Genomic DNA, 22511 nt, shown 5'->3' with positions numbered 1-22511 from the left:
CTGGTCCCCCACAGGGCTGACTTTCGGTAAGCGACGGTGGTTCAGGAAACCAAGGGGCCCACACAGGAAGGAGCACAGTGGGACTTTCCTCTTGCTGCCTCCCGGCTCTGCCGTCCTGTCGTCGGCCCAGGGTCCCCGTCTGCCAGGTAGGAACTGATGATGCCACATGGCTCTGGCCAGGCACTGAGGGTGGACAGTAGCTGGTGGCGGGTTCTACAAAGGCAAAGGCGAGGCCGCCTTCCAGGCCAGTGAGGAAGGCTGCGGGGCAGCCGAGACCTGGGACTCGCCTCCCGCGAATGCCACCCCCTCTGGGCCTCGGCTTCCTCCTGCACAAAAGGAGACCCGGGATTCCCAGTCCCTCTGGCCCTGGATGGGGGCTTGCGCACGCGCCACGGCAGGAGGGCGACCCCTGGGGACAAAGTTCCCAGCTCCGATGGTCCAAGCCCCGGGGCCTAAGGACAGGAAGCCCAACCACCCCAGGATGCAGGACTTTGGGTGTTAAAAACAGGGGTGCCTTATAGACAAACTAAGGCTTAGAGAAATTTAAAAAAAAAAAATTTTTTTTTTAAAGGAGGCATTTTCTGGGCCCAAACGCCACCTCTGACTTTTTCCCTTTCCCCTTTCTATTTTTTCCCCCCTCCTCTACTCTGAAGGAATTTTCACTTTCAGTATTTAAAACATCATGTTTCTTTAAGATTTATTTTGGGGCCAGGCGCTGTGGCTCCACCTGTAGTCCCAGCTACTCGGGAGGCTGAGGCAGGAGGACAGAGCCCAGGGGTTCGAGGTTGCGGTGAGCTGTGATGACGCCGCTGGGACAAAGAGGCAAAACCAGGCAACGTCAGCTCCGGTGCTAGAATAACAACCAGGGTCCCCTCTGTGGGGAGTGATGGGGATCCCCCTGTTCCTGGGGACTGGGAATGTTCTGATTCTTGGCCTGGGCACTGGCGACACCGCGGTGTCACTTTGGGAATGTTGTCTTCCCCAGGACTTCCCTTCTCATGGTAATCACTACACCACCCGCCATGTGTCCCTCCTGTCTGGTTGAGCAGGCGTTTGTTGAGCACTCACAGGGATTATTCGAGCTAATGCAGATTAAACATCATGGAGACTTTGGGCCTGGGCTGGGCTCAGCAAACCACCTCACTGGAACTAGTGGGGAGTCAGCCCATGTCACAGCTGGGAAAGCCGAGTGGGGGGGGGGGTCCTCACTCTGCGGGGGGCCAAATGGCCCGAATATGACGAATATGACGGGGCTGGGATTTAAACCCAGAGCCTGGGGTCACCACCCACCCCCAGCAGGAGGCTTCTAGGCTGGGTGTGCTAACACCTCATTAATGCTCCCCGCCTCAGCCTGAGGGCCTTATTTTGGAACATAGTTTTTCCTTCCTCCCTTCTCCCCTCCCCTCCCCTCTTTCCCTTCCCCCCTCCCGTTTCTCCTCCTCTCCTGTTTCCCCTTCCCCCCTCTTCTCTTTTCTTTTGTTGTCCCTGTCACCCAGGCTGGAGTGCAGTGGCACTATCACAGCTCACTGCAGCCTTGAACTCCTGGACTCAAGCGATCCTCCCGCCTCGGCCTCCCAAAGTGCCAGGAACATAGACTTTTTTTTTACCCAACATTGTCTTTGGACCTTCCTCATTCAGGTCCATTTGAGGGACCTGCTTCCTCTCTCTGGGCTCGAAGCCCCACCCCTTGCCTCACCCAGCTGGGGGTCCGGAGCTCTGAGGGCCCCCAGGGAGAGAGAGCTGGGGGTTGGGAGGGGTGTGAGGGGCTGGAAAGCAGGGGGGAGGTTTCCTGCTGTGAGGGCCTAGAGGGGCCTAAGGAAGATGCTGTGGGGGTGGGGCTGAGTGGCGCAGTAGGGAGGGACTGAGAGAGAGAGAGAGAGAGAGAGAGAGACTCCTGTTGGTGTAGTCACCAGACTGGACCCACCCCCCAGGGCATGCATCGTATTAGGTGCAGAATTTCCAGCCCCAGCCTCAGATGGGCTGAAGGCCCCAAGACCCACAGAGAATGACAAACCTCTGTGGGTACAGCCAGCACCCATTCTGGCAAATCTGTACATCTGTGATCAATTGCTCATGCCTGCTGGGGGCACAGGCTAGGCCAGTTGGGGAGATGTGGAGGCTGCAGGTTGATTGGAGATGTCTGCCCTGGGCATGACAAATACAAATCCAGGTGCGAATGTCCTCCAGCCCCCAGCATGGCCCCTGCCTGCAGGTAATGGCCACCCACCTTGCACACTCACTCCCTCTCCAGATTCTATTTCTTTTCATGTCTGACTTTCTGTCTCTGTGTGTCTCTGTTCCGCTGTCCCCTCCTCTTTCTCCAGCAGTCCCCTCCCCCACCCCAGAAGCCTTGTCCTTACGACTGGGACTGAGGGGCTGCCTCTCTCTGTGCCCCAGGCAGGTTGCACTCATGGCGCCTCCGAGTGAGGAGACACCCCTGATTCCTCAGCGCTCCTGCAGCCTGTCGTCCTCAGAGGCTGGTGCCCTGCACGTGCTGCTGCCCGCTCGGGGCCCTGGGCCACCCCAGCGCCTGTCTTTCTCCTTTGGGGACCACTTGGCTGAGGAGCTGTGTGTGCAGGCTGCCAAGGCCAGCGGTGGGTGTGTCCCTGGAGGACTCAGCCAGAGGGAAGTACAGGGCTGTGGGGGGGGGGGGCAGATTGGGAGCTGAAATCATTGCCTGCGGGAGTCAACACTGGAGCTGGGGCTTTGGGGGATGAGTAGGAGTTTGACAATGGAGAAGGGTGCACAGGGTGGGCATTTGAGGCAGAGGGAACGGCCTGTACGAAGACTCAGAGGTGCGATGGCACATGAGCAGAATAGCCGCTCACCTCGAGATAGAGTGTACAGTGGCTTCTCGCCTGAGAGCAATGGGGTAGGGGGCAGAGTGTGTGTAGGGGTGAGGGGTAGGGGGCAGAGTGTGTGTAGGGGTGAGGGGTAGGGGGCAGAGTGTGTGTAGGGGTGAGGGGTAGGGGGCAGAGTGTGTGTAGGGGTGAGGGGTAGGGGGCAGAGTGTGTGTAGGGGTGAGGGGTAGGGGGCAGGGGTAGGGGGCAGGGGTAAGACATAGTGTCAGAGTCCAAGGTGAGGTTGCATGAGGGTGACCCTCGCAGCCCTGCGGGGGACAGATGGGGTCACTCCAGAGTTTGCTGATAGAACTGTCCCTTAGGCATCCTGCCTGTGTACCACTCACTCTTTGCCCTGGCCACGGAGGACCTGTCCTGCTGGTTCCCCCCGAGCCACATCTTCTCTGTGGAGGACGCGGGCACCCAAGTCCTGCTCTACAGGCTCCGGTAGGCAGTGCTGTCCAGCCCCCCGGGACCGTGCAATTTTATCACCTCCTTGCACCTCGAGGTGCCCCCCGCCCAGAGAGGGTCTGATCGTTACCCATTTCACAGAAGAAAATGAGACCACAGAGGGTGGGTGGCTTGCCCAAGGTCACACAGCAAATTATTGGCACAACCTGGGCTCTGTAAGTCCTAAGCAGAGTCTGCCACCTGCCACATACCCTCAGTCCTGCTGAGGTGGGTTCTCTCCTCTCCCATAGCTTTTACTTCCCTAACTGGTTTGGGCTGGAGAAGTGCCACCGCTTCGGGTTACGCAAGGATCTGGCCAGTGCCATCCTTGACCTGCCAGTCCTGGAGCACCTCTTTGCCCAGGTAGGGGTCTCCGTGGGGCTCCACCAGGGGTAGGGGTCTGCGGGGCACCCTTAGCGCTGGCGATTGGGTGGGGGGCCTCAGGAGACACTCCCTGTGGTAGCCCAGCATTGGGGGGTCTGCAGGGCAACATCAGGGCTCGTGGTTGGGTGCCCTTAGCTGACGCTTCCTGTGGCTGGCCCCCAGCACCGCAGTGACCTGCTGAGCGGGCACCTCCCCGTAGGCCTCAGCCTCAAGGAGCAGGGTGAGTGTCTCAGCCTGGCCGTGCTGGACCTGGCCCGGATGGCCCGCGAGCAGGCCCAGCGGCCCGCGGAGCTGCTAAAGACCGTCAGGTGAGGACCTCCCGGCCGCGAGGTCAGGCCTCTGCCTGGGAATGAGCAAGCGTGGGCTCCGCGGGGGGCCCAGTCCCCCCACCCCCCGCCATGGGATTTCCCTACAAGCTTGCAGCGTGTCCCTGTGACCCAGGGCCTCCCATGCACCCGGCCCCCCATGAAGCTCCGACAGGACGGAGACCCACCTCCTGCAGCGGAAAGGCCTGCGGTGTCCCTGTTCTACCCGTGGGTGCTCACGGCCCTCCCCACCCTGAGGTCCTGTGCCCACGTGTGCCCCTGAGTGAGTCCGTGTGTGCCTCCGGGCCCCACTGAGACCGCACTCCAGCCCCTCGGCTAAAGCCCGTGTCGCCCACCCCGCAGCTACAAGGCCTGCCTGCCCCCCAGCCTGCGCGACATGATCCAGGGCCTGAGCTTCGTCACGCGGAGGCGCATTCGCAGGACTGTGCGCCGGGCCCTGCGCCGCGTGGCCGCCTGCCAGGCAGACCGCCACTCGCTCATGGCCAAGTACATCCTGGACCTGGAGCGGCTGGATCCAGCGGGGGCCGCCGAAACCTTCCGCGTGGGGCTCCCAGGGGCCTCTGGGGGCCAGGACGGGCTGAGGCTGCTCCGCGTGGCTGGTGGCAGCGGCGTGGCCTGGAGCCCGGGAGAAGACCAGGTGTGCCCGGCCCGGACAACCTGGGGGGCGGGGATCTGGGGGGAGGGGCAGGAGTGGGCGGGGCCAAGAGGGGGGAAGGGGCGGAGACTGGGGAGTGGGAGGGGGCAGTTGAGTGGGGGTGGGGATGAGAGAGGGGATGGGACCGAAATGGGAGAGGCTTAGAAGGAGGGGCCTGGGCGGGTGGGCGCGACTCTGGGAAGGGGTTTGGCAGCATTGCGGGAGGGGCGAGGGGTGGGCATTGGGCGGGCGTGGCTGAGAGGGGCGTGGCTCCTAGGCCTGGGTGCGTGGGGTGGCTCTGGCCCCCCCCCTGCTCCAGCCCTCCCCCTCTTTCCCAGGCCTTCCAGCCTTTCTGCGACTTTCCAGAGATCGTAGACATTAGCATCAAGCAGGCTCCTCGTGTTGGTCCGGCCGGGGAGCACCGCCTGGTCACCGTCACCAGGACAGACAACCAGATCCTGGTGGGTGCGGGACCCCGAGGGCGGGGACGCCAGACGGGGTGCACGGGGCGCTGAGGCTGGGCCCTTGCAGGAGGCTGAGTTCCCGGGGCTGCCCGAGGCGCTGTCCTTCGTGGCGCTCGTGGACGGCTACTTCCGGCTGACCACGGACTCCCGGCACTTCTTCTGCAAGGAGGTGGCCCCACCGCGGCTGCTGGAAGAGGTGGCCGAGCAGTGCCACGGCCCCATCACGTAAGGACCCCCCCCATGCCTGTCCTCCGCGGCCACTCGGGGGTCACTCCCCTTCTGGACGTCTCAGTGTCCTCACCTTCCGGGAGCCCTGGACAGGGGTCGCGCGCTCACAGCGCGCCTGGTGCATAATCAGTGCTCAGTGAGGCTGGGTCTCCCTCCTGCTGCCCAGGGCGCCATTCTCCTCCGTCTGCTCCCTGGGGCCCCAGGGCCACTCCTGGGCATGCACGAGTCACCCAGCATCACCCACAGCCTCTTATTTAATCTCCCAGGGAGAGGCCAAGACTTTCGGCCAGTTTTATAGATGGTGGAGGGGCGTTGCCTGGCAAGGACCCCAGAGCTCCAGAGGGCCCAGAACTTGAACCCAGGTCTCTCTGTCACTCTGCGTCTTTCGCTGTCCCCTCTGTTCCCTCCACCTTTCTCCACAGTCTGGATTTCGCCGTCCACAAGCTCAAGGCTGCAGGCTCACGGCCGGGCTCCTATGTTCTCCGCCGCAGCCCGCAGGACTTCGACAGCTTCCTCCTGACCGTCTGTGTCCAGGTCAGTGCGCTGTGAGAGCGGCGGAGGGCTCCCTGGAGGAGGTGACATTGGAGTTGAGACCTGAAAGATGTGTCAGCATTTGCTCCCTGAGGAAGGGGAGGGAAAAGATATTCCCAGGGAAGGGAACAGCATGTGCAAAGGTCCGGAGGTTGGAAAGAACTTGCAGTGCTTTAGAAAGGGCATGAAGGGGAGGGAGCCGTGTGCTCCCACTCAGGGACCGCTCCGCTCTGCAGACCCCCCTGGGCCCTGACTACAAGGGCTGCCTCATTCGGCGAGACCCCCCAGGAACCTTCTCCCTGGTTGACCTTGGCCGGCCCCACAGCAGTCTTCGAGAGCTCCTGGCAGCCTGCTGGGATGGTGGGCTGCACGTGGATGGGGTGGCACTGACCCTCACCTCCTGCTGCACCCCGAGACCCAAAGGTGAGCCCGCCCCCTCTCCTGAGCTGAGCAATCGTGGGGCCCTGACTTTCTGTGGCGGTGAGAGCTCCTGTGTGGTGGCAAGTGGCAGAAACTGCAGGTCGAGGTGGTTTGGGAAAGAAAAGGCGATTTTTTGGCTCCTGGGTTAGGGCGCAGCCTGCAGGTGTGGCCAGATCCAGGAGGAGCCGGGTCTTAGTCACGTCACCAGCGCTTTGTCTCCGTCTCGCCCTGCTCCTCTGGGTGAATTTCACTCTCAGACAAACCCTTCCATGAGATAGTTCTGAAGTGCGGGTTCTCCGGAATTTCCCACGATTCCTAGTAGGACTGAGCCCTGGTGGTGCCACAGTGTCACCTGCTTCTTGGCACCTCCTGCAGGAACTTCCCTCCGTGTCTCATGTCCCTAACACCTATTGGGGCTTCCTGGAGTCTCTGTTCCTATAAACACGTGCCCTGGGGTCCTCACCTCAGGGTCGGCTTCTGGGGCCACCCAACCTACGGCAAGGAGTGAGCTGACCCTTGGGGACTTTTCATCTCTGACCTCTGTTTATTTCTCCCCCGTCCTCTGCTCATAGAAAAGTCCAACCTGATTGTGGTCCGGAGTGGTTGCAGCCCACCCACGTCATCGCCTGTTCATCCCCAATGCCAACGCCGGCTGAGTCAGATGACATTTCACAAGATCCCTGCCAACAGCCTGCAGTGGGTAAGGGGTCCCAGTACCTCAGTGTGGGGTGCAGAGACGTGGGTCTATATCTGTGCAGCCTCAGGCATGTGCCGTAGCCCTCCACGGCCTCTGTCTCCCCATCTGTAAAATGGGGCCAGCGTCCGTGTCTCGCTTGGGCCAGGGCCAGGGGCTGGGATGCTGTAGGAACCCGCTCAGTGGCATCTCTTGATGTCGCCTCACCCACCAGCACGAGAACCTGGGCCATGGGTCCTTCACCAAGATTTACCGGGGTTGTCGCCACGAGGCTGTGGATGGCGAGGCCCGAGACACAGAGGTGCTGTTGAAGGTGATGGATGCCAAGCACAAGAACTGCATGGAGGTGAGCAAAGGGAACCAGACCTTTTGGGTCAGGACTGGCTGGAGAGGGGCTCGTGGATTCAGAGAATTTAAAAACACACAGAGTCTTGAAGCAACAGAAGTATGGCCACCACCTTGCTGAGCCTGAACCATGAAAGGACCCGGGAATTTAGATGCCAATGGGAAATATACCAGTTATAGGGAACGGCCAGTGCAAAGGTCCTGGGGCAGGGCTGAGCCTGACAGGTTTAAGAAACATGGAGGAGGCCAGTTGGCTGGAGAGGAGGAGCATGGAAGAGGCGAGTAATATGGCTGAAGACAGCAGGAGGGGTTGGACCACACAGGGGAAGGCTCAGCCCTTCTCAACCCCCAAATCTCCCACTTATATGTGAGAGACTTGAGGTAGACTATAGTGGAACTTCCAGCCGCATGAGAATCGTGACGGGGCGTTGTGTGTGCTAATGGCCAGCTATGCGTCTTCCTTCCCTCCCGCCCTCCCCAGTCATTCCTGGAAGCCGCGAGCTTGATGAGCCAAGTGTCCTACCAGCATCTAGTGCTGCTCCATGGCGTGTGCATGGCTGGAGACAGTGAGACGCCCCCGCACCCCACCCCTGCCTCGCCCAAGTCCGGGCTGCTCCTCCCACCTCTGCTCTGAGCCTCCCTGTGGCGGCACCAGCAGTACACTGAGCCCAGCCTGGATGGGGCCCAGTGTCCCCTGGGGTCCGTCATCCTGTCCTCATGTTTCTCGCTCATCACTCCTTGGGCAGCGACTCCAGGTCCCCAGCAATACCCAGCCCGAGAATTCTCTCGTCGGACAAACTTGGGTTTCCAGTCTCACTCCACAGCTTTGCCTGGGGCGTGTAACCTTTCTAAGCCTTGATTTGGGCAGTTTTAGTTGAGCAGTTACTATATTTACTGGGAGCCCAGTATGCGCCAGGGGCTGGGCGCGGTGGGGTGCGAAGAGGGCAGCACAGGGCGCTGTGGGTGGTCAGAGCGGCAGCTGGCCCAGCCTGGGGCTCAGGCAACGCTTTGGGTGGGCGAGGATGCGGGGCAAGGCAAGGCCAAGTGTGAATCAGGGAAGGGAAGGAAGAGGGGTGTTTCAGGCAGAGGACGAGGACGCAGGACATGTAAAGCACTGGAAGGGAGAGACAGGGAGGAGTTTGCACCTTCCAGGCGTTTCAGCCAAATAATTCAGAGGTGGGAGGTGGGGAGGAGGAGGGTGGAGTGGGGCAGAGCCTGCTGACCACAGTGCAGTTCCACCTCCCAACCCTGCCGCTCCCTGACACCACCAGGCACCATGGTGCAGGAATTCGTACACCTCGGAGCCATAGACACGTATCTGCGCAAGCGTGGCCACCTGGTGCCAGCCAGCTGGAAGCTGCAGGTGACCAAACAGCTGGCCTATGCCCTCAACTATCTGGTGAGTGCTTCTCCGCCCTCTCCACCCTCCATTTGCAGGGAAGGCGTCCTCTGGGTGGAGGGGGAATTAGGAATGGGCTCTGTAGCATGGTTAGGAGTTTGGTGAGAGTACAAAGGAAGGGCATTTTAGACTGAGGGAGCAGCATGTGTGCAGGCTGAGAGGTGTGAGAGTACTAGAAGGGGACAGCTGGTCATTCATGCATGTCAAGGGGAGTAGCGAATGGTGGAGCTGGACGAGGGGAAGGTTTCCTAAAAGAGGGAACACTGGAGTTGGGACCTTGACGGTTGAATAGGAGTTCATCAGGAAGAGAAAGGAAGGAGGACATGTCAGGCTGAGGCAACAGCCTGAGCAAAGGCCTGCAGGCTAGATAGTGTGTTGCACATCTTGGGACCCATCAGGCAGTTTGGTGGGCAGGAAACCAAGGTGGGGGGTGTGGAAGAGAAGCTCATGGGAAGAGTGAGTGAGGCCCTTAGATGCCAGGCTGAGGAGATTTGACTTTGTCCCAAAGGCAATGGGAGTGATGTTTGAGACGGGAAGGGACACAGATCAGCATAAGGTAAGACAGGATGCTAGGAGTCTAGGGAGGATGCTGGAGCTGGTTTGAGCAGTCCCAGGTGGGCTTTGAGGGATGTATAGGAGTTTTCCAAACAGACCATTCATTGAACACTCCTTGGCATTTCCCTATGCCTGGCCTGCTTAGGAGGACAAAGGCCTTCCCCATGGCAATGTCTCAGCTCGGAAGGTGCTCCTGGCTCGGGAGGGGGCTGATGGGAGCCCACCCTTCATCAAGCTGAGTGACCCTGGGGTCAGCCCCACAGTGCTAAGCCTGGAGAGTAAGTGCCTAGAGGCGAAGGAGGGAGGGGCCTGGAGGGCGCAGAAGTGGATCTCTGACCCCCTCCCGCCCCTCAGTGCTCACCGACAGGATCCCCTGGGTGGCCCCTGAGTGTCTCCAGGAGGCCCAGACACTTGGCTTGGAAGCTGACAAGTGGGGCTTCGGTGCCACGGTCTGGGAGGTGTTCAGCGGGGTCACCATGCCCATCAGCGCCCTGGATCCTGCCAAGGTTAGAGCTCTCTACCCGGCTTTGGTCTTGAGAACCTCCGTTTCGACAGAAGGGTGGATGAAGCCTAGTTTGGGGGAGGCTGAGTGGGTCTTGTGGGGCCTCCTGAGGGTCCGTTGGGGGTGACCAGCCCCTCCTCCTGCCCTCAGAAACTCCAGTTTTACGAGCAACGGAAGCAGCTGCCAGCCCCCAAGTGGACAGAGCTGGCCCTGCTGATCCAACAGTGCATGGCCTACGATCCCGGCCAGAGGCCCTCCTTCCGGGCCGTCATCCGTGACCTCAACAACCTCATCACTTCAGGTGCCCCCTGGGCCAGGCAGGGTGGGCAGGGCTGCCATGTCATATTGGGCCCAGTGGGAGGAGTGTGTTGTGCACGCAGAAACCACCCTGTGTACCTGGCAAGACTGGGGTGGTTCGTGATTGTAACAGCCAGTGTGAGCTGTGACAGATGCTGTAACAAACAGGCCCTTGGCTCAAGGTTCAACATGATGATATTTAGTTGGTTTTTTTTTTTTTTTTTTTTTTTTGAGACAGGGTCTTGCTCTGTCGCCCAGGCTGGAGTGCAGTGGTGTGATCAGAGCTCACTGCAGCCTCAAACTCCTGGGCTCAGGTGATCCTCCTGCCTCAGCCTCCCAAGTAGTTGGGATTACAGGCGTGTGTCACCACACCAGCTAATTTATAAATTTTTTTCTAGAGAAAGAGTCTTGATATGTTGCTCCTTGGCCTCTCAAAGTGCTGGGATTACAGGTGTGAGCCAGCACGCCCAGCCTGATATTTAGTTCCTATTTGATGAAGGTGTCCGTGTCCGCAGGAACGTTTCACTTTGTGGCTCTACCCACCGCATGGCCTTGGGTCCCTGTTGGGTCCTCTGCAGATGAGAGAGAGTATGGAGGGCCCCATGCCAGGTTTCCCTGGGTCAGGACTGGAGGGGCACCCAGCATGTCTCACCCATCAGCTTGCGCTCAGCGATGTGGCCACATCTCCTAGCAGTGGAAGCCAGGAAATGGGGTCTCACCCATGTGGGGTTGCACTGCACGAGGAGGCTGCCTTTGCCCAGAGGGTACCTTTTTCCTGTCCCACAAGGTACCCTTTGACTTGCAGTGGCCCTTCCATAATGCACAGAGAGGGTAAGCGTGCTGATTGAGGTCACACAGCAAGGCTCAGGAGCAGGGCCCGGGATGAGATGGGCTGCTCACCACTCCCCACGCTCCCGCAGATTATGAGCTCCTCTCAGACCCCACACCTGGTGCCCTGGCGCCCCGTGATGGGCTGTGGAGTGGTGCCCAGCTCTATGCCTGCCAGGACCCCACCATCTTTGAGGAGAGACACCTGAAGTACATCTCACAGCTGGGCAAGGTGAGGTGGGCTGGGCTGGGTGGGCAGGGCAGCACCCAGGCACGGGGACACCAGCCCTGCCATCGCCCAGGGCAACTTTGGCAGTGTGGAGCTGTGCCGCTACGACCCGCTGGGGGACAACACAGGCGCCCTGGTGGCTGTGAAGCAGCTGCAGCACAGTGGGCCAGACCAGCAGAGGGACTTCCAGCGAGAGATCCAGATCCTCAAAGCCATGCACAGTGACTTCATCGTCAAGTACCGTGGTGTCAGCTATGGCCCCGGTAAGCACCTCCCAGGTGGATGAACCAGGGCCTGTCGGTGCCTCCTGCGTGCTGTTTTGGGTGGGCTGGGACCATCCGGGATGCTGTTAACATACTTGTTTATCCACATTCAGATGGGACATAGGTTCAAATCCTGACTGCACTTCTTACCAGCTGGGCAACCTTGAGCAGGCAATTTAAACCTCTCTGAGCCTCAGTTTCCCCAGCTGAAAAGTGTGTTCATGTGATATTTAAATGAAGCAGTGTATGTTGTGAAAGATGCTTAAGAGATATCAGCAAGACGTGTCATTGTCCCCGTTCCCATTTTACAGACAGCAACACTGAGGTCTGTAGGGACACAAGGTGCCACCGTGAATTGGGGGGAAGAATGAGGGGAGCAGTCAGGGCTGGGCCCTGTGGTGACACCTCCCGCCTCCTCCAGGCCGCCAGAGCCTGCGTCTGGTCATGGAGTACCTGCCCAGCGGCTGCCTGCGCGACTTCCTGCAGCGGCACCGCGCGCGCCTGGACCCCAGCCGGCTCCTCCTCTACGCCTCGCAGATCTGCAAGGTGCGGGGGTCGCTGGGGGGTGGCAGAGTGGTGAGGGTGGGTCTGGGCAGGGCAAGGCTTCGGGTCTGGGCTGGGGTTGGGGCTTGGGCTTAGATGCCAAGTCAGGCTTGGGGTCCCCGCCGGATCATCCCGAGGTCCCTCTGCATGTTCACCCCGCGCGCGCGCGCAGGGCATGGAGTACCTGGGCTCCCGCCGCTGCGTGCACCGCGACCTGGCCGCCCGGAACATCCTAGTGGAGAGCGAGGCGCACGTCAAGATCGCTGACTTCGGCCTGGCCAAGCTGCTGCCGCTCGACAAAGACTACTACGTGGTCCGCGAGCCCGGCCAGAGCCCGATCTTCTGGTGGGGACCCACGCGGGGGCCCTGCCCCTCCCCCCACGTCTCCGCCCCGCCCCCAGCCATGGCCCCGCCCCTTCCCGCAGTCCTGCGCTCGTCCCCAGCCTTAGTCCCGGCCTTTCCCAGCTCCGGCCCCTCCTCCTCCTCCTGCCTAGCCCCGCCTAGCGTTCTGGCCACGCCCCCTGTCCAGGCACCACCCAGCCCAGCCCCAAGCCTTAGCCCTGCCCCCTCCCAACTCTGTCCCCTGTCCCTCATTGTGCCTAGCCCCGCCTAGCGTTTCTGGCCACGCCCCCTGTCCAGGCACCACCCAGCCCAGCCCCAAGCCTTAGCCCTGCCCCCTCCCAACTCTGTCCCCTGTCCCTCATTGTGCCTAGTCCCGCCTAGCGTTCTGGCCACGCCCCCTGTCCTGGCTCTGCCCAGCTCCGCCCCCAGCCTTAGCCTCGCCCTTTCCCAGCTCAGGCCCCTCCCCCGATCCTGCACAGCCCCGCCCAGCCGTCTGACCACGCCCCTCCATCTATTCTGGCTCCGCCCCCAGCGCTGGCCCCGCCTCCTCCCAGACAAGTCACAGGGTCGGAGAACCCACCCATTCCACAGCTGGGGCAACTGAGCCCCTGGGGCCGGGACTGACCGTCTTGCAGCTGACCGGTGCCCCGTTCCGAGTTCCGAGGCTGCCCCTTCCTGTCCTTTGCCCCACCCTCGCGTCTCAAGTCCCGCTTGTCCTGAGCCAGGTACGCCCCCGAGTCCCTCTCGGACAACATCTTCTCGCGCCAGTCAGACGTCTGGAGCTTCGGGGTCGTCCTGTACGAGCTCTTCACCTACAGCGACAAAAGCTGCAGCCCCTCGTCCGTGAGTCCAGGCACCCTGCACCCCCGGCCTCCTGCTCGCCAACCCCCTTGTGGCCACTCTCCACCTGCCCGCGCCCGCGTCCCTCTTTAGCTTGGGGTCACCAGGTCCCAGCATCGCAGGCCTCAGTGGGGACGACCCTCTTTCGCCATGCCGACCCCCACCGCAGCAGCCCCGCCCCCTGCATCACCGGGATCCCTCCCCCACCACGGTGCTCTCCCTTGGCCCCAGGAGTTCCTGCGGATGATGGGATGTGAGCGAGATGCCCCTGCCCTCTGTCGCCTCCTGGAACTGTTGGAGGAGGGTCAGAGGCTGCCGGCGCCTCCTGCCTGCCCTGCTGAGGTGAGCGCTGCAAGGCCAGCCTCAGTTTCCCAATCTGTAGATTCCGCTGGGGTCTCAGGCAAGCCGGCTGGCCCCTCTCTCTGGGCCTCTGGGCTGCCCTGTCTCTTGACTGCGAGTGTGAGGCCGAACGGGATGCTGGCCTCGGCCTGGCTGCTCTTTCATCCTGTGGCGCGTCAGCCACGCTTTCGGAGCCTCAGTTTATCCATTTCCACAGTGGGAATCGTAAAGCCTTATAGGGTGGGGGAAGATCAGACTAGTTAATGCCTATGATCGCTTAGCTCAGAGCTCCGCACACAGTTGGCACTCCATAAGAGGTGGTGACGCTTAGGGTTGACAATCGTGACTTTTGTGGAAGTGTCTGTCACGCGGCTGGTCATTCATACATCAACTCACTCGGTCCACAGACAGTTACCGAATGCCAGGCCCTGTCGTGGGCGCTGGGGACCTAGTCAGGGAGAGAAGAGACACTACTAGCCTGTCCTCCCATAACCAGTGGTAGCTATTAAGAACATTCTGGTAGTGACAGGTGCCTTGAAAGAGAGGAGCAGGGGGGAGGGTGGGGTGGGGTGACTGAAGAGGGCCTCGCAGGGGGTGATGCCTGTAGGAGGAGGAGGAGCCCACCCATGAATAAAGCCAGGAGGAGGCATTCCCAGTGGTAGGCGCAAAGGCCCTGGGGTGGGAATGAACTTGGTGCCTTTAACTCACAGTGAGATGGAAGCAGGTGTGGCTGCGTGGAACAAGTGGCAGGGTGCTGGTGTGGTTGGAGGGAAGTGATGGAGGGAAGGGTTGAGATTTAGTTGATTTTGTTCTAAGATCCATAGGGAGCCATGGGAGGTTATGGAGCAGAGATAGGGTAAAATCTCATTTATGTTTTAAAATCTGTGAATGGGAGTCATGTCCTTCCAACAGCTCAAGCATGACCCCATTTTCTTCCCCTGCCCTACAGGTTCACGAGCTCATGAAGCTGTGCTGGGCCCCTGGCCCCCAGGACCGGCCGTCATTCAGCACCTTGGGCCCCCAGCTGGAGGCGTTGTGGAGCGGAAGCCGGGGGTAGCAGCTGGGGTGTGAGACCCAGGTCTTCCCTGCTCATCCGGAGGGCAAACCCCACTCCCTGTCATTTTTATAGCTCCCGCACACAAACCTCTGGATTTGGTCTTTACTAACTGGCTGTGTGTGTGACTTTAGTAGGCAGGGAAGTGCCCCTCTCTGGCCTCAGGCCTCATGAGGGTCCCCTGTTTGATGGACACCCCCATGTGGCAAATGACATTGCATTTGGGGGGCTCCCCTGGCTTGTGGAGCAGCCTGGTGGCCTTTGGAATTTGTAAAGATTCAAGATGGATGGGCCAGTGGGACCTCCTGGGCCCTGGCCAAGCTCCTCCCATCATTCCATTCCCCTGAGTTTTTTTTTCTCTTCCTTTTTTTTTTTTTTTAAACAGACAGGGTCTCACTATGTTGCCCAGTCTGGCCTCCAACTCCTGGGCTCAGGCAATCCTCCCACCTCAGCCTCCCAAGCAGCTGGGACAACAGGCCTGAGCCACCGCACCTGGCTTGGAGTCTCCTGTCTTATTGCCAATAGGGACATTAATGTAACTTTAAGCATACGACATCAGACTTCTGCCCTCTCTCTCTTTCCCCAGAGGAGGCCAAGGACAAGAGCAGTTGCGGGGGTTGGGACTTTGCTGTGTGGGGGAGCCCATGTGTCTGTTTGGGATCCTGTGCAATGGGGCCCTTTTTGTCCTGCCCCTCCGAGAGTCACAAAGGGCTGGCACAGAGCCCGGTGGGAGCTTTCTGGACAGTCGAGGGAATGACGGACATTCCACGCAGAGGGAATAGCATGTCCAGGGCAAGGAGGCTCAGAGGAAGGAGGTTGACAGCCCACGTGTTGGAGCCCAGGGTTTTGCCACTTGCGCTCGTGCCGGTGGGCGCGTCGCTTTCCCTCTCTGGGGTCTCAGCTCTCTGCGCGGTGACACGGGCAGAGCGTGCTCCTTGGCTATGCAGAGTCAACTTCCTGAGGCTGGTGCGGGGCACCTTGTGAGGCTAAGCCCCCACTGCTCCTTCTCACCTGCCCGCAAAGCTTTCCCGCCACTTTTGCCTCCCCGGAAAACTCATCCATCTCTCAAAACCCCGCTGTCACATCCTTGCAGCCTTCCCACCACTATCCCAGCCCTGTCCTTTCCTCCAGCCCAACTCTGACCCCGGGGCTGGGGGAGTGTCTGTGTCCAGCTCCGTCTTCCTTGACTTGGGGGCTCCTTGGGGGCTGGGCTGAGGCCTTAGCACAGGGTGGACACAGATGGGGCTCTGGAGCGTTTGTTGACGGAATAAAGAAATTCAGTGGAAAAGATGGTTCGTTGTTGGACTTGGGGTGATGGGGAGCGTCACGGGGTCTGTGAGCCAGGCGGGATTGGTTACGGCTAGAGGCTGAGACCTCTTGGGGGTCCTCGTGGGGGCCTCAGGACAGGCTGGGGATGAAGGACAGCTGGGTAGAGCCTTGACTGGGGCCCTTGAGGACAGACCGTCTCCCCCCAGCCCCAGCTGGTGGCCTTGGCTCCAGCCTGAGGGTGCCGATTACGGGCTCTTGGTGGGTGGAAGGAACAGGCTCTTCTGGGGGGTCAGAGGGCAAGGCCAGGCTGGGGGAGGGGACCAACATCACTGGGGCCAGGCCGCCCCCGCCCCACCCCGGCGTGGGCCTCGGGACTGCTGGAAAGATATGGAGAGAGCGCCGAGACAGACAGACAGACAGAGACAGAAGGAACCGGAGAGAAATGAAGGAGGAGAGAAACTCAGAGACAGAGAGAGACAGAGACCTCTTCCCCTGTTCTCTGAGCCCCAGAAAGGCCCCTGATTTGGTGGAAACCTGGAAGGGGCTGCCCTGGGGTCCGTCCCAGGTTCTTCCCTGGGAAGATACTTGGGTCAAGTATCCTCGCCTGTCTCTGCCTCAGTTTCTCTCCTTGGTAAAACAGAGCCGTAAGTCCCCGCTAGACAACCGAGCTGTCGCCAGGCAGGTGGTCAGCGAACAAACCCTGCTCTGCCCGGGGCTGCCGCCTCTGCCCGGCCTTCGCCAGCCCCGGGCTCTGCTCAGCGCCCTGTGGCCTCGGCCGCTGGGCCCCTCGCTGCACCTGTTCCCTCATTTGTGCAGTGACAGGACCAGCGAGGTTCTGAATGCTGCTGGTCTCTGAAGATGGCCACTCTCCCCCCCCCATGAGATGTGGGGTTATTATTTTTTCAGTTTACCTATTGCACTTCCTTTTTCTTTCTCTCCCTCCCTCCTTCCTTCCCCTCTTTCTTTCTTTTTCTTTATTTCTTCTTTTCTTTTCTTTCTCTTTTCTTTCTGACACGGTTTCTCTCTGTTGCCCAGTGCAAGTGGCATGATCATAGTTCACTGAAGCCTCGAACTCCTGGGCGCAGGCGATCCTCCTGCCTCAGCCTCCCGAGTAGCTGGGACTACAGATGTGCACCACCACGCCCCATTAATTTTTCTTCTTCTTCTTCTTCTTTTTTTTTTTTTTAGAGATGGGGTCTGGCTATGTTGCCCAGGCTGATCTCAAACTCCTGGGCTCAAACGATCCTCCCACCTCGGCCTCCCAAAGGGCTGGGGTTACAAGCCTGAGCCATGCTCCAGGCCTATTTCACCTCTTTAAAACAGTTAAAAATAAATAAACAAAAATAAATAAATACAGACTCCTCTCCCAGTGCTCCCCTTGGGGGAGGTAAGTCCAAGGCCCTGGGAGAGGAGCCCCAGCACTGACCCACCCTTGACCCTCCCCCTGGGCAGTCCAGTGGAATGCTCTGTCCCCATTCCAAGGTCCCCAGCTGGGGCGGACCAGGCGCCTATAAGGAGGGGGGTCCGGCCCTGGCCAGGCACTTCCCGCCGCCATGGACCGCCGCCTGTCCCTCTGGGCGCTGGTGCTGCTGGGTCCTGCCCTGGTTTGCGCGCTGGGCCCCACGCCTTCCCTGGAGACGCGTGAGAAGTTGTGCGGCCACCACTTCGTGCGCGTGCTGGTGCGCCTGTGCGGGGGCCCGCGCTGGTCCCCCGAGGCCGGGCGGCCGGTGGCTGGCGGTGACCGTAAGTGGGGGCGGGCGGGGACGGCGCTCTGGGCAGCCTAGGTGGGGCAGGTGCAGGCGGGCGCACGCGCACACGCGCAGGTGGGCAACGCGGGCAGGTGGGCTCACCTGTAGGCACAGCACGGGCCGCCCTCGCGTGCGGGAAAGTCCTCGGAGGACTCGTCCCCTGTCCCTCCAGAAACAGGGCGAGGCAAGCGAGACAGAGCCTTGTAAGTGAACGGTGGGATCCTGTCATTATTTAAAATGTCAGTATTTTGGCTGGGCAGGGTGATGAGCACCTGTAACCACAGCACTGTGGGAGGCTGAGGCAGGAGGATCGCTTGAGCCCAGGAGTTTGAGGCTACAGTGAGCTATGATGATGCCACTGCACTCTAGCCAGGGTGACAGAGCAATGCCTTGTAAAAAAAAAAAAAAAAAAAAAGTCAATATTTTTATCTTCAATAATTTTTGTCTTAATTTTGAGTTTTAAAAGTATTGCATTAAAATACATATCTTGATTGCCATGGGTTTTTGAGATGGGAACAGGCTGTGCCACCCAGGCTGGGGTGCAGTGGCCCCATCATACCTCAGTGCAGCCTTGAATTCCGGGGCTGAAGGGATCCTCCTGCCTCAGCCTCCTGAGTAGCTGGGAATACAGGTGTGCGACACCATGCCCGGCTAATTAAAAAAAATTTTTAGTAGAGATGGGGTCTCACTGCGTTGCCCAGACGAGTCTCAAACTCCTGGCCTCAACAGATCCTCCCGCCTTGGCCTCCCATCGTGCTGGGATTACAGGTGTGAGCCACCGCGCCCGTGAGCCACCGCGCCCGTGAGCCACCGCGCCCGTGAGCCACCGCGCCCCGCCCTCACTGGCCCTTGGACCGGCTTGGGAACTGACACCATCTGAAGCTTCAGGAACCGTGACACTCCCTGGGCAGGGCTCAGGGCATGGAGGTGGCATGTGCTGGGGACACGAGTGTGGACATAAACTGAGAATACACAAGGGCATTAAATAGGTGCCTGGCATTCAGTCGGAGCTTATTAAGTGCACACTGCTTTCTATTTGCACCCATGACGAACATTTGGTGGGTCACTCAGTGGGGCGTGAGTGTGCAGATGTGCACACACATGGCACGGGGGTGTCCTCTGGGGTCCCCGTCCCCATGAGCTCTGCTCTGTCCCCAGGTGAACTGCTACAGTGGCTGGAGAGACGACATCTGCTCCATGGGCTGGCGGCCGACAGTGACCCTGCACCGGGACCTGGCCTGCAACCCCTGTCCCAGGCCTCTCACCGTCATCGCCAGCACCGGGCAGCCACCGCCAACCCTGCTCGCCGCTGCTGTCTCAGTGGCTGCAGCCAACGAGACCTGCTGATTCTCTGTCCCCACTGACCCTTGGTGCAGTCTCAGGGGAGCCCAAGGCGCAGAGGGGTCTGGTCTGTGAGCTCCCGAGGCCACACAGCACCGTAAAGTCCCACATCTGGGGAGATGTTGTTAGTTACCTCCTGGGGCGGGGTGCTCACCACCTACCCCAGGCCAGTGCCGCCAGCCCTCTGTGGAGTCAACTGGGGAATAAAACACACCCCAACCATGGCTTGGAGGCTCCCCACTTTTACAGAGCTGCCAGACACGGAGGGCAAAAACGTCCTCACCCCAGAGGAGCTCCAGACGCCACCCTCCCTGCTTGTGTAACGCCCCTTCTCGCTGGCTCCCCAGTAGGAAATAAATAATCCAAAGCAGCTTCTTGCATTTTCTTCTAGAAAAAAGGGACAAGCCTTGGTCAGCCCTTGTGTGAGCTTGTCCCCAGCAGCCATGAACATGCCGACACTTCTAGGAGCTTGCTAACAATATAGTACAAAGTGGGGAAACTGAGGCCCAGGGAGAGGGAATGGCTAATTGCAGGACTTGAACCTGGATCTCTACCAAGGCCCTAGAACGATGGACACAACACACAAATATCTGAATGACAATCACAGCAGACATTTATTGATCCAACCCCAGCTGTTCCTCACTGCATCCTCCCTTCACCTTGAGATGGGGATTGTATGATATGACCCCCCTTGTCAGACTAATCAAGCATTTGGCTATGTGACCCATTCACTTAGTTTCTAGGGCCGCTGTCACCAGTGACCAAAGACTGGGTGACTTAAGACAACAGGAGTTTATTCTATCACAGTTCTGGAGGCCAGAAGTCCCAAACCAAGGTGTCAGCAAGGTTGGAGGGAAGATCTGTCCCAGGCTTCTCTCCCGGCTTCTGGTGGCTCCTGGCCACCCTTGGCTTGTGGTTGCATCACTCCAATCTCTGCCTCTGGTGTCATGTGGCCTTTTCTGTGTTCGTGTCTCCTTTTCTGTCTCTTATGGGGACAGCGATCATTGGATTTAGGTCTCACCCCAATCCAGGATAACCATACCTCGATCTTTACCTTAACCTCATCTGTAGAGACGCTATTTCTAATTCATGTCCAGGTGGACATGAGTTCCTGTGGGGCACTGCTCAATCCAGGGCAGCAGGGGAGCTGGGACTCTCCCCTGAGGGTGATAGGGAGCCACAGAGGGTGTGTGAGCAGGGCAGGCTGAGATCAGATGCGCCTGTTAGAAACCCCTGCAGGCCCCACCTCATCGGGCCTGATTCTCTTGCCTGGATGCTGCCTCAGCCTCCCCACGGGCCCATCCCCACAGCAGCCATTTTTCGGCTTCTTAAAACTTAAAAATCAATCATGTCGTCTCCTTGCTCGCAAGGTGCCATGACCCTCAAAATAACCTCCTCTCCTCACCCAGCCCATAAGGCCCTGCTTGGCCAGGCCTGTGTGGCCGCCCCCTGTCCTGCTTTCTTCCATCTTTTCCTTATGTCACTCCCGCCGTGCCTCCAGGACTCCCTGCTCCTCCTACCTCAGGGCCTTTGCACGTGCTGTGACCCCGCCTGGACTGCCTCTCTCTCAGCTCTCCCCAAGGTCACCTCCTCCCTCTTCCTGCCTCAGCTCAAACATCACCTCCGTAGTTCTGGCTCCCTGAGCTCCCAGCTAATGCTTGTCCCCAGCACCATGTCTCTGTCACTTTACTATAATTCTCTTCAAAGTTCTTATTTCCTATTTGATCATCCACAGGTTCGTCTCCTCGCTGTAACGTGGGTCAGTGTTGCTGACTCTTCGCCTGGGAAGGAGGAGAAGTACAGGGCAAGGTGTGTTGCACACAGCAGGTGCATAATAAATACTTGTGGAAGGAAAGAAAGGACGAGGGACAGAGAGTGGCAGAGCCGTAGTCCCAGCAGGAGATGGCAAGCCTAGTGAGGCTGGGTGGTGGCCAGGATGGGATTCGGGTGCTGGAAGGCCGGGCGTCCCACCCTGTGCCTCTCGCTCCTGGGCCTGCCGACAAGCCGGCAGCAAGAACCCATCTCGGAGGGCTGAGATGTGGGCAGTAGGGAGCCACGGAGGGTGTGTGAGCAGGGATGGGGTGAGGTCAGATCTGCCTGATGGAAACCCCTGCAACCTCTGCCTCCTCCACGTCCTGTCTTGACTTGTAGATATTTTCTATGGAAATAAGCCTTTTAGGAACGAATGCAGACTAGTCTCTGTTAAAACTTGTAAATTGCTTTAAGAAAAAGAAGATCTCCAGGTCTTCACAAAACATTTTATTCCCTGAGGACCCACTCCCTAGACACCCTACCCCCAACTGCCGTGCCCGTGAAGCCTGGTCCCAGATGCCGCGGCGGGGGCACGCAGGGGCTCCCCGGCTCACTTGGACGTCTCCAATCTGTGAAATGCACGGCGGGGGGGGGTACCTGAGGACCCGAATCTCCCTCTCTCTGGGTGCCGGGCTGTGTGCAAACTGGCCTGAGCCCAGCGCTGTCCCTGGGTTCTTGGGTAGCGCATGGGGCTGACTCCTGCTGGGGACTCCGGGAACTCTGAGCTCCCACACTCAGACGGCCAGCGGCCCCCCTCCTCTGCCCAACACTTCGGCCATCTAAGCTCTTGATACCACAAGCAATGAGGGGGTGGTCCTATTCTATGGCCGCTCTGTCCCCTCCTGCCATCTGATGGGTCCAAGACTCATTAAGGGATTGGGATCAGGACTTCTCTTATTTGGGGCTGAAAAATATTTCTCACTTCAGCCGTACGTGGGCACAGGAGTTTCTGGTTGGCCTTGACGCGTGGCCAGAACTCAGCCACCATGAAACCACGGTGGGCTCACTACCAACAGAAGCTGGCCGCCGCTTAGGGTCCACTGTGATTAAGGTCGGGGCTGGGAGGTGGGACCCTGCCCTAAACAGGATGGATGCACCCACAGCTGGAACCCTGCAGAGGTGCTTTGCCACTGGCCGCCGTGGAAAGGAGACGACGGTAAGGTTTTCTGGAGTGGCCGGTGCCAGAGAAGGAAAGACGAGCCGAGTTGAAAGGGGTAAGCAACGAGGCTTTATTGGGGCGCTCCCGGGCGGGGGGTAACGGGTCCCAAGAGTGGGGCCAGAGAAGTCTCGCTGCCCAGGAGTTTTGCGTAGGCTTACATATGTTTTTAGAGTTGGGGGATGGGGGTTTCTTTGGCGAGAAGAGTTTTGGCGAGAAGAGTGAGGAATTTCTTTGTTACAGTTTTAGGGCGGGTATTGAGGAATAGGAGGCGCTGGTGGGATGTGTGGACTCCAGGAACCGAATCTCTTATCAAGGTGACCATCCAGGTGTGGTCAGTCCTTAACTTGGCTGGACCTAGCAGTTATTGTTCTTGGCAGGTCTCAGGGCTTCTTCTTTTTCTCATTAGGGAAGGGAGGGGTGCCCGCCACCGGCCTTAAAATGACATCTTCAGGGTTCCTCTGTCCATCCAGAGCAGACGCTACAGCAGCACCAGGTGGGTTTTGAAGGATGTGTAGGAGTTCACCAGCCAGAATATTCACTCATCAAACCTTCCCTGGCACTCCCCTATGCCAGGCTCACTTAGGAGGGCAAACATCTCAGCTTCCTGGGAGGAAGGTGCTGCCGCTCCCTATGGGGGTGGACGGAAGCCCAGAGGCTGGAGACCGCGTGGCTGCC

General features: G+C 59.4%; 2 protein-coding genes across 3 annotated transcripts; both read left to right on the top strand.

The window, feature by feature from the left end:
• The first annotated feature begins 94 nt into the window (after window positions 1-94).
• On the top strand, window positions 95-15766 carry JAK3 (Janus kinase 3). The gene is made up of 24 exons (XM_069493783.1): window positions 95-146; window positions 2398-2594; window positions 3164-3287; window positions 3542-3653; window positions 3837-3982; window positions 4343-4637; window positions 4973-5095; window positions 5166-5323; window positions 5749-5860; window positions 6094-6280; window positions 6850-6977; window positions 7186-7317; window positions 7798-7882; window positions 8588-8715; window positions 9416-9548; window positions 9625-9776; window positions 9923-10073; window positions 10990-11129; window positions 11200-11389; window positions 11811-11935; window positions 12105-12277; window positions 13000-13117; window positions 13346-13456; window positions 14403-15766. The coding sequence occupies exons 2-24, from the start codon at window positions 2411-2413 to the stop codon at window positions 14508-14510; spliced, it is 3315 nt and encodes a 1104-aa protein (XP_069349884.1). The 5' UTR covers window positions 95-146; window positions 2398-2410; the 3' UTR covers window positions 14511-15766.
• Window positions 15767-17329: 1563 nt separating this feature from the next.
• On the top strand, window positions 17330-18888 carry INSL3 (insulin like 3). 2 transcript variants are annotated; one of them, XM_069493763.1, is made up of 3 exons: window positions 17330-17519; window positions 18200-18294; window positions 18683-18871. In XM_069493763.1, the coding sequence occupies exons 1-3, from the start codon at window positions 17330-17332 to the stop codon at window positions 18869-18871; spliced, it is 474 nt and encodes a 157-aa protein (XP_069349864.1). The 2 variants fall into 2 exon arrangements, with proteins under 2 accessions (XP_069349864.1, XP_069349874.1); XM_069493773.1 differs by lacking the exon at window positions 18200-18294 and having other exon boundaries at window positions 18683-18888.
• The last annotated feature ends 3623 nt before the right edge of the window (window positions 18889-22511 follow it).

This window comes from Eulemur rufifrons, chromosome 2, assembly GCF_041146395.1.
Source record: "Eulemur rufifrons isolate Redbay chromosome 2, OSU_ERuf_1, whole genome shotgun sequence".
Taxonomy (NCBI): Eukaryota; Metazoa; Chordata; class Mammalia; order Primates; family Lemuridae; genus Eulemur; species Eulemur rufifrons.
Note: the sequence above shows the minus strand (reverse complement) of the source record. Positions and strands in the feature narration are given on the sequence as shown.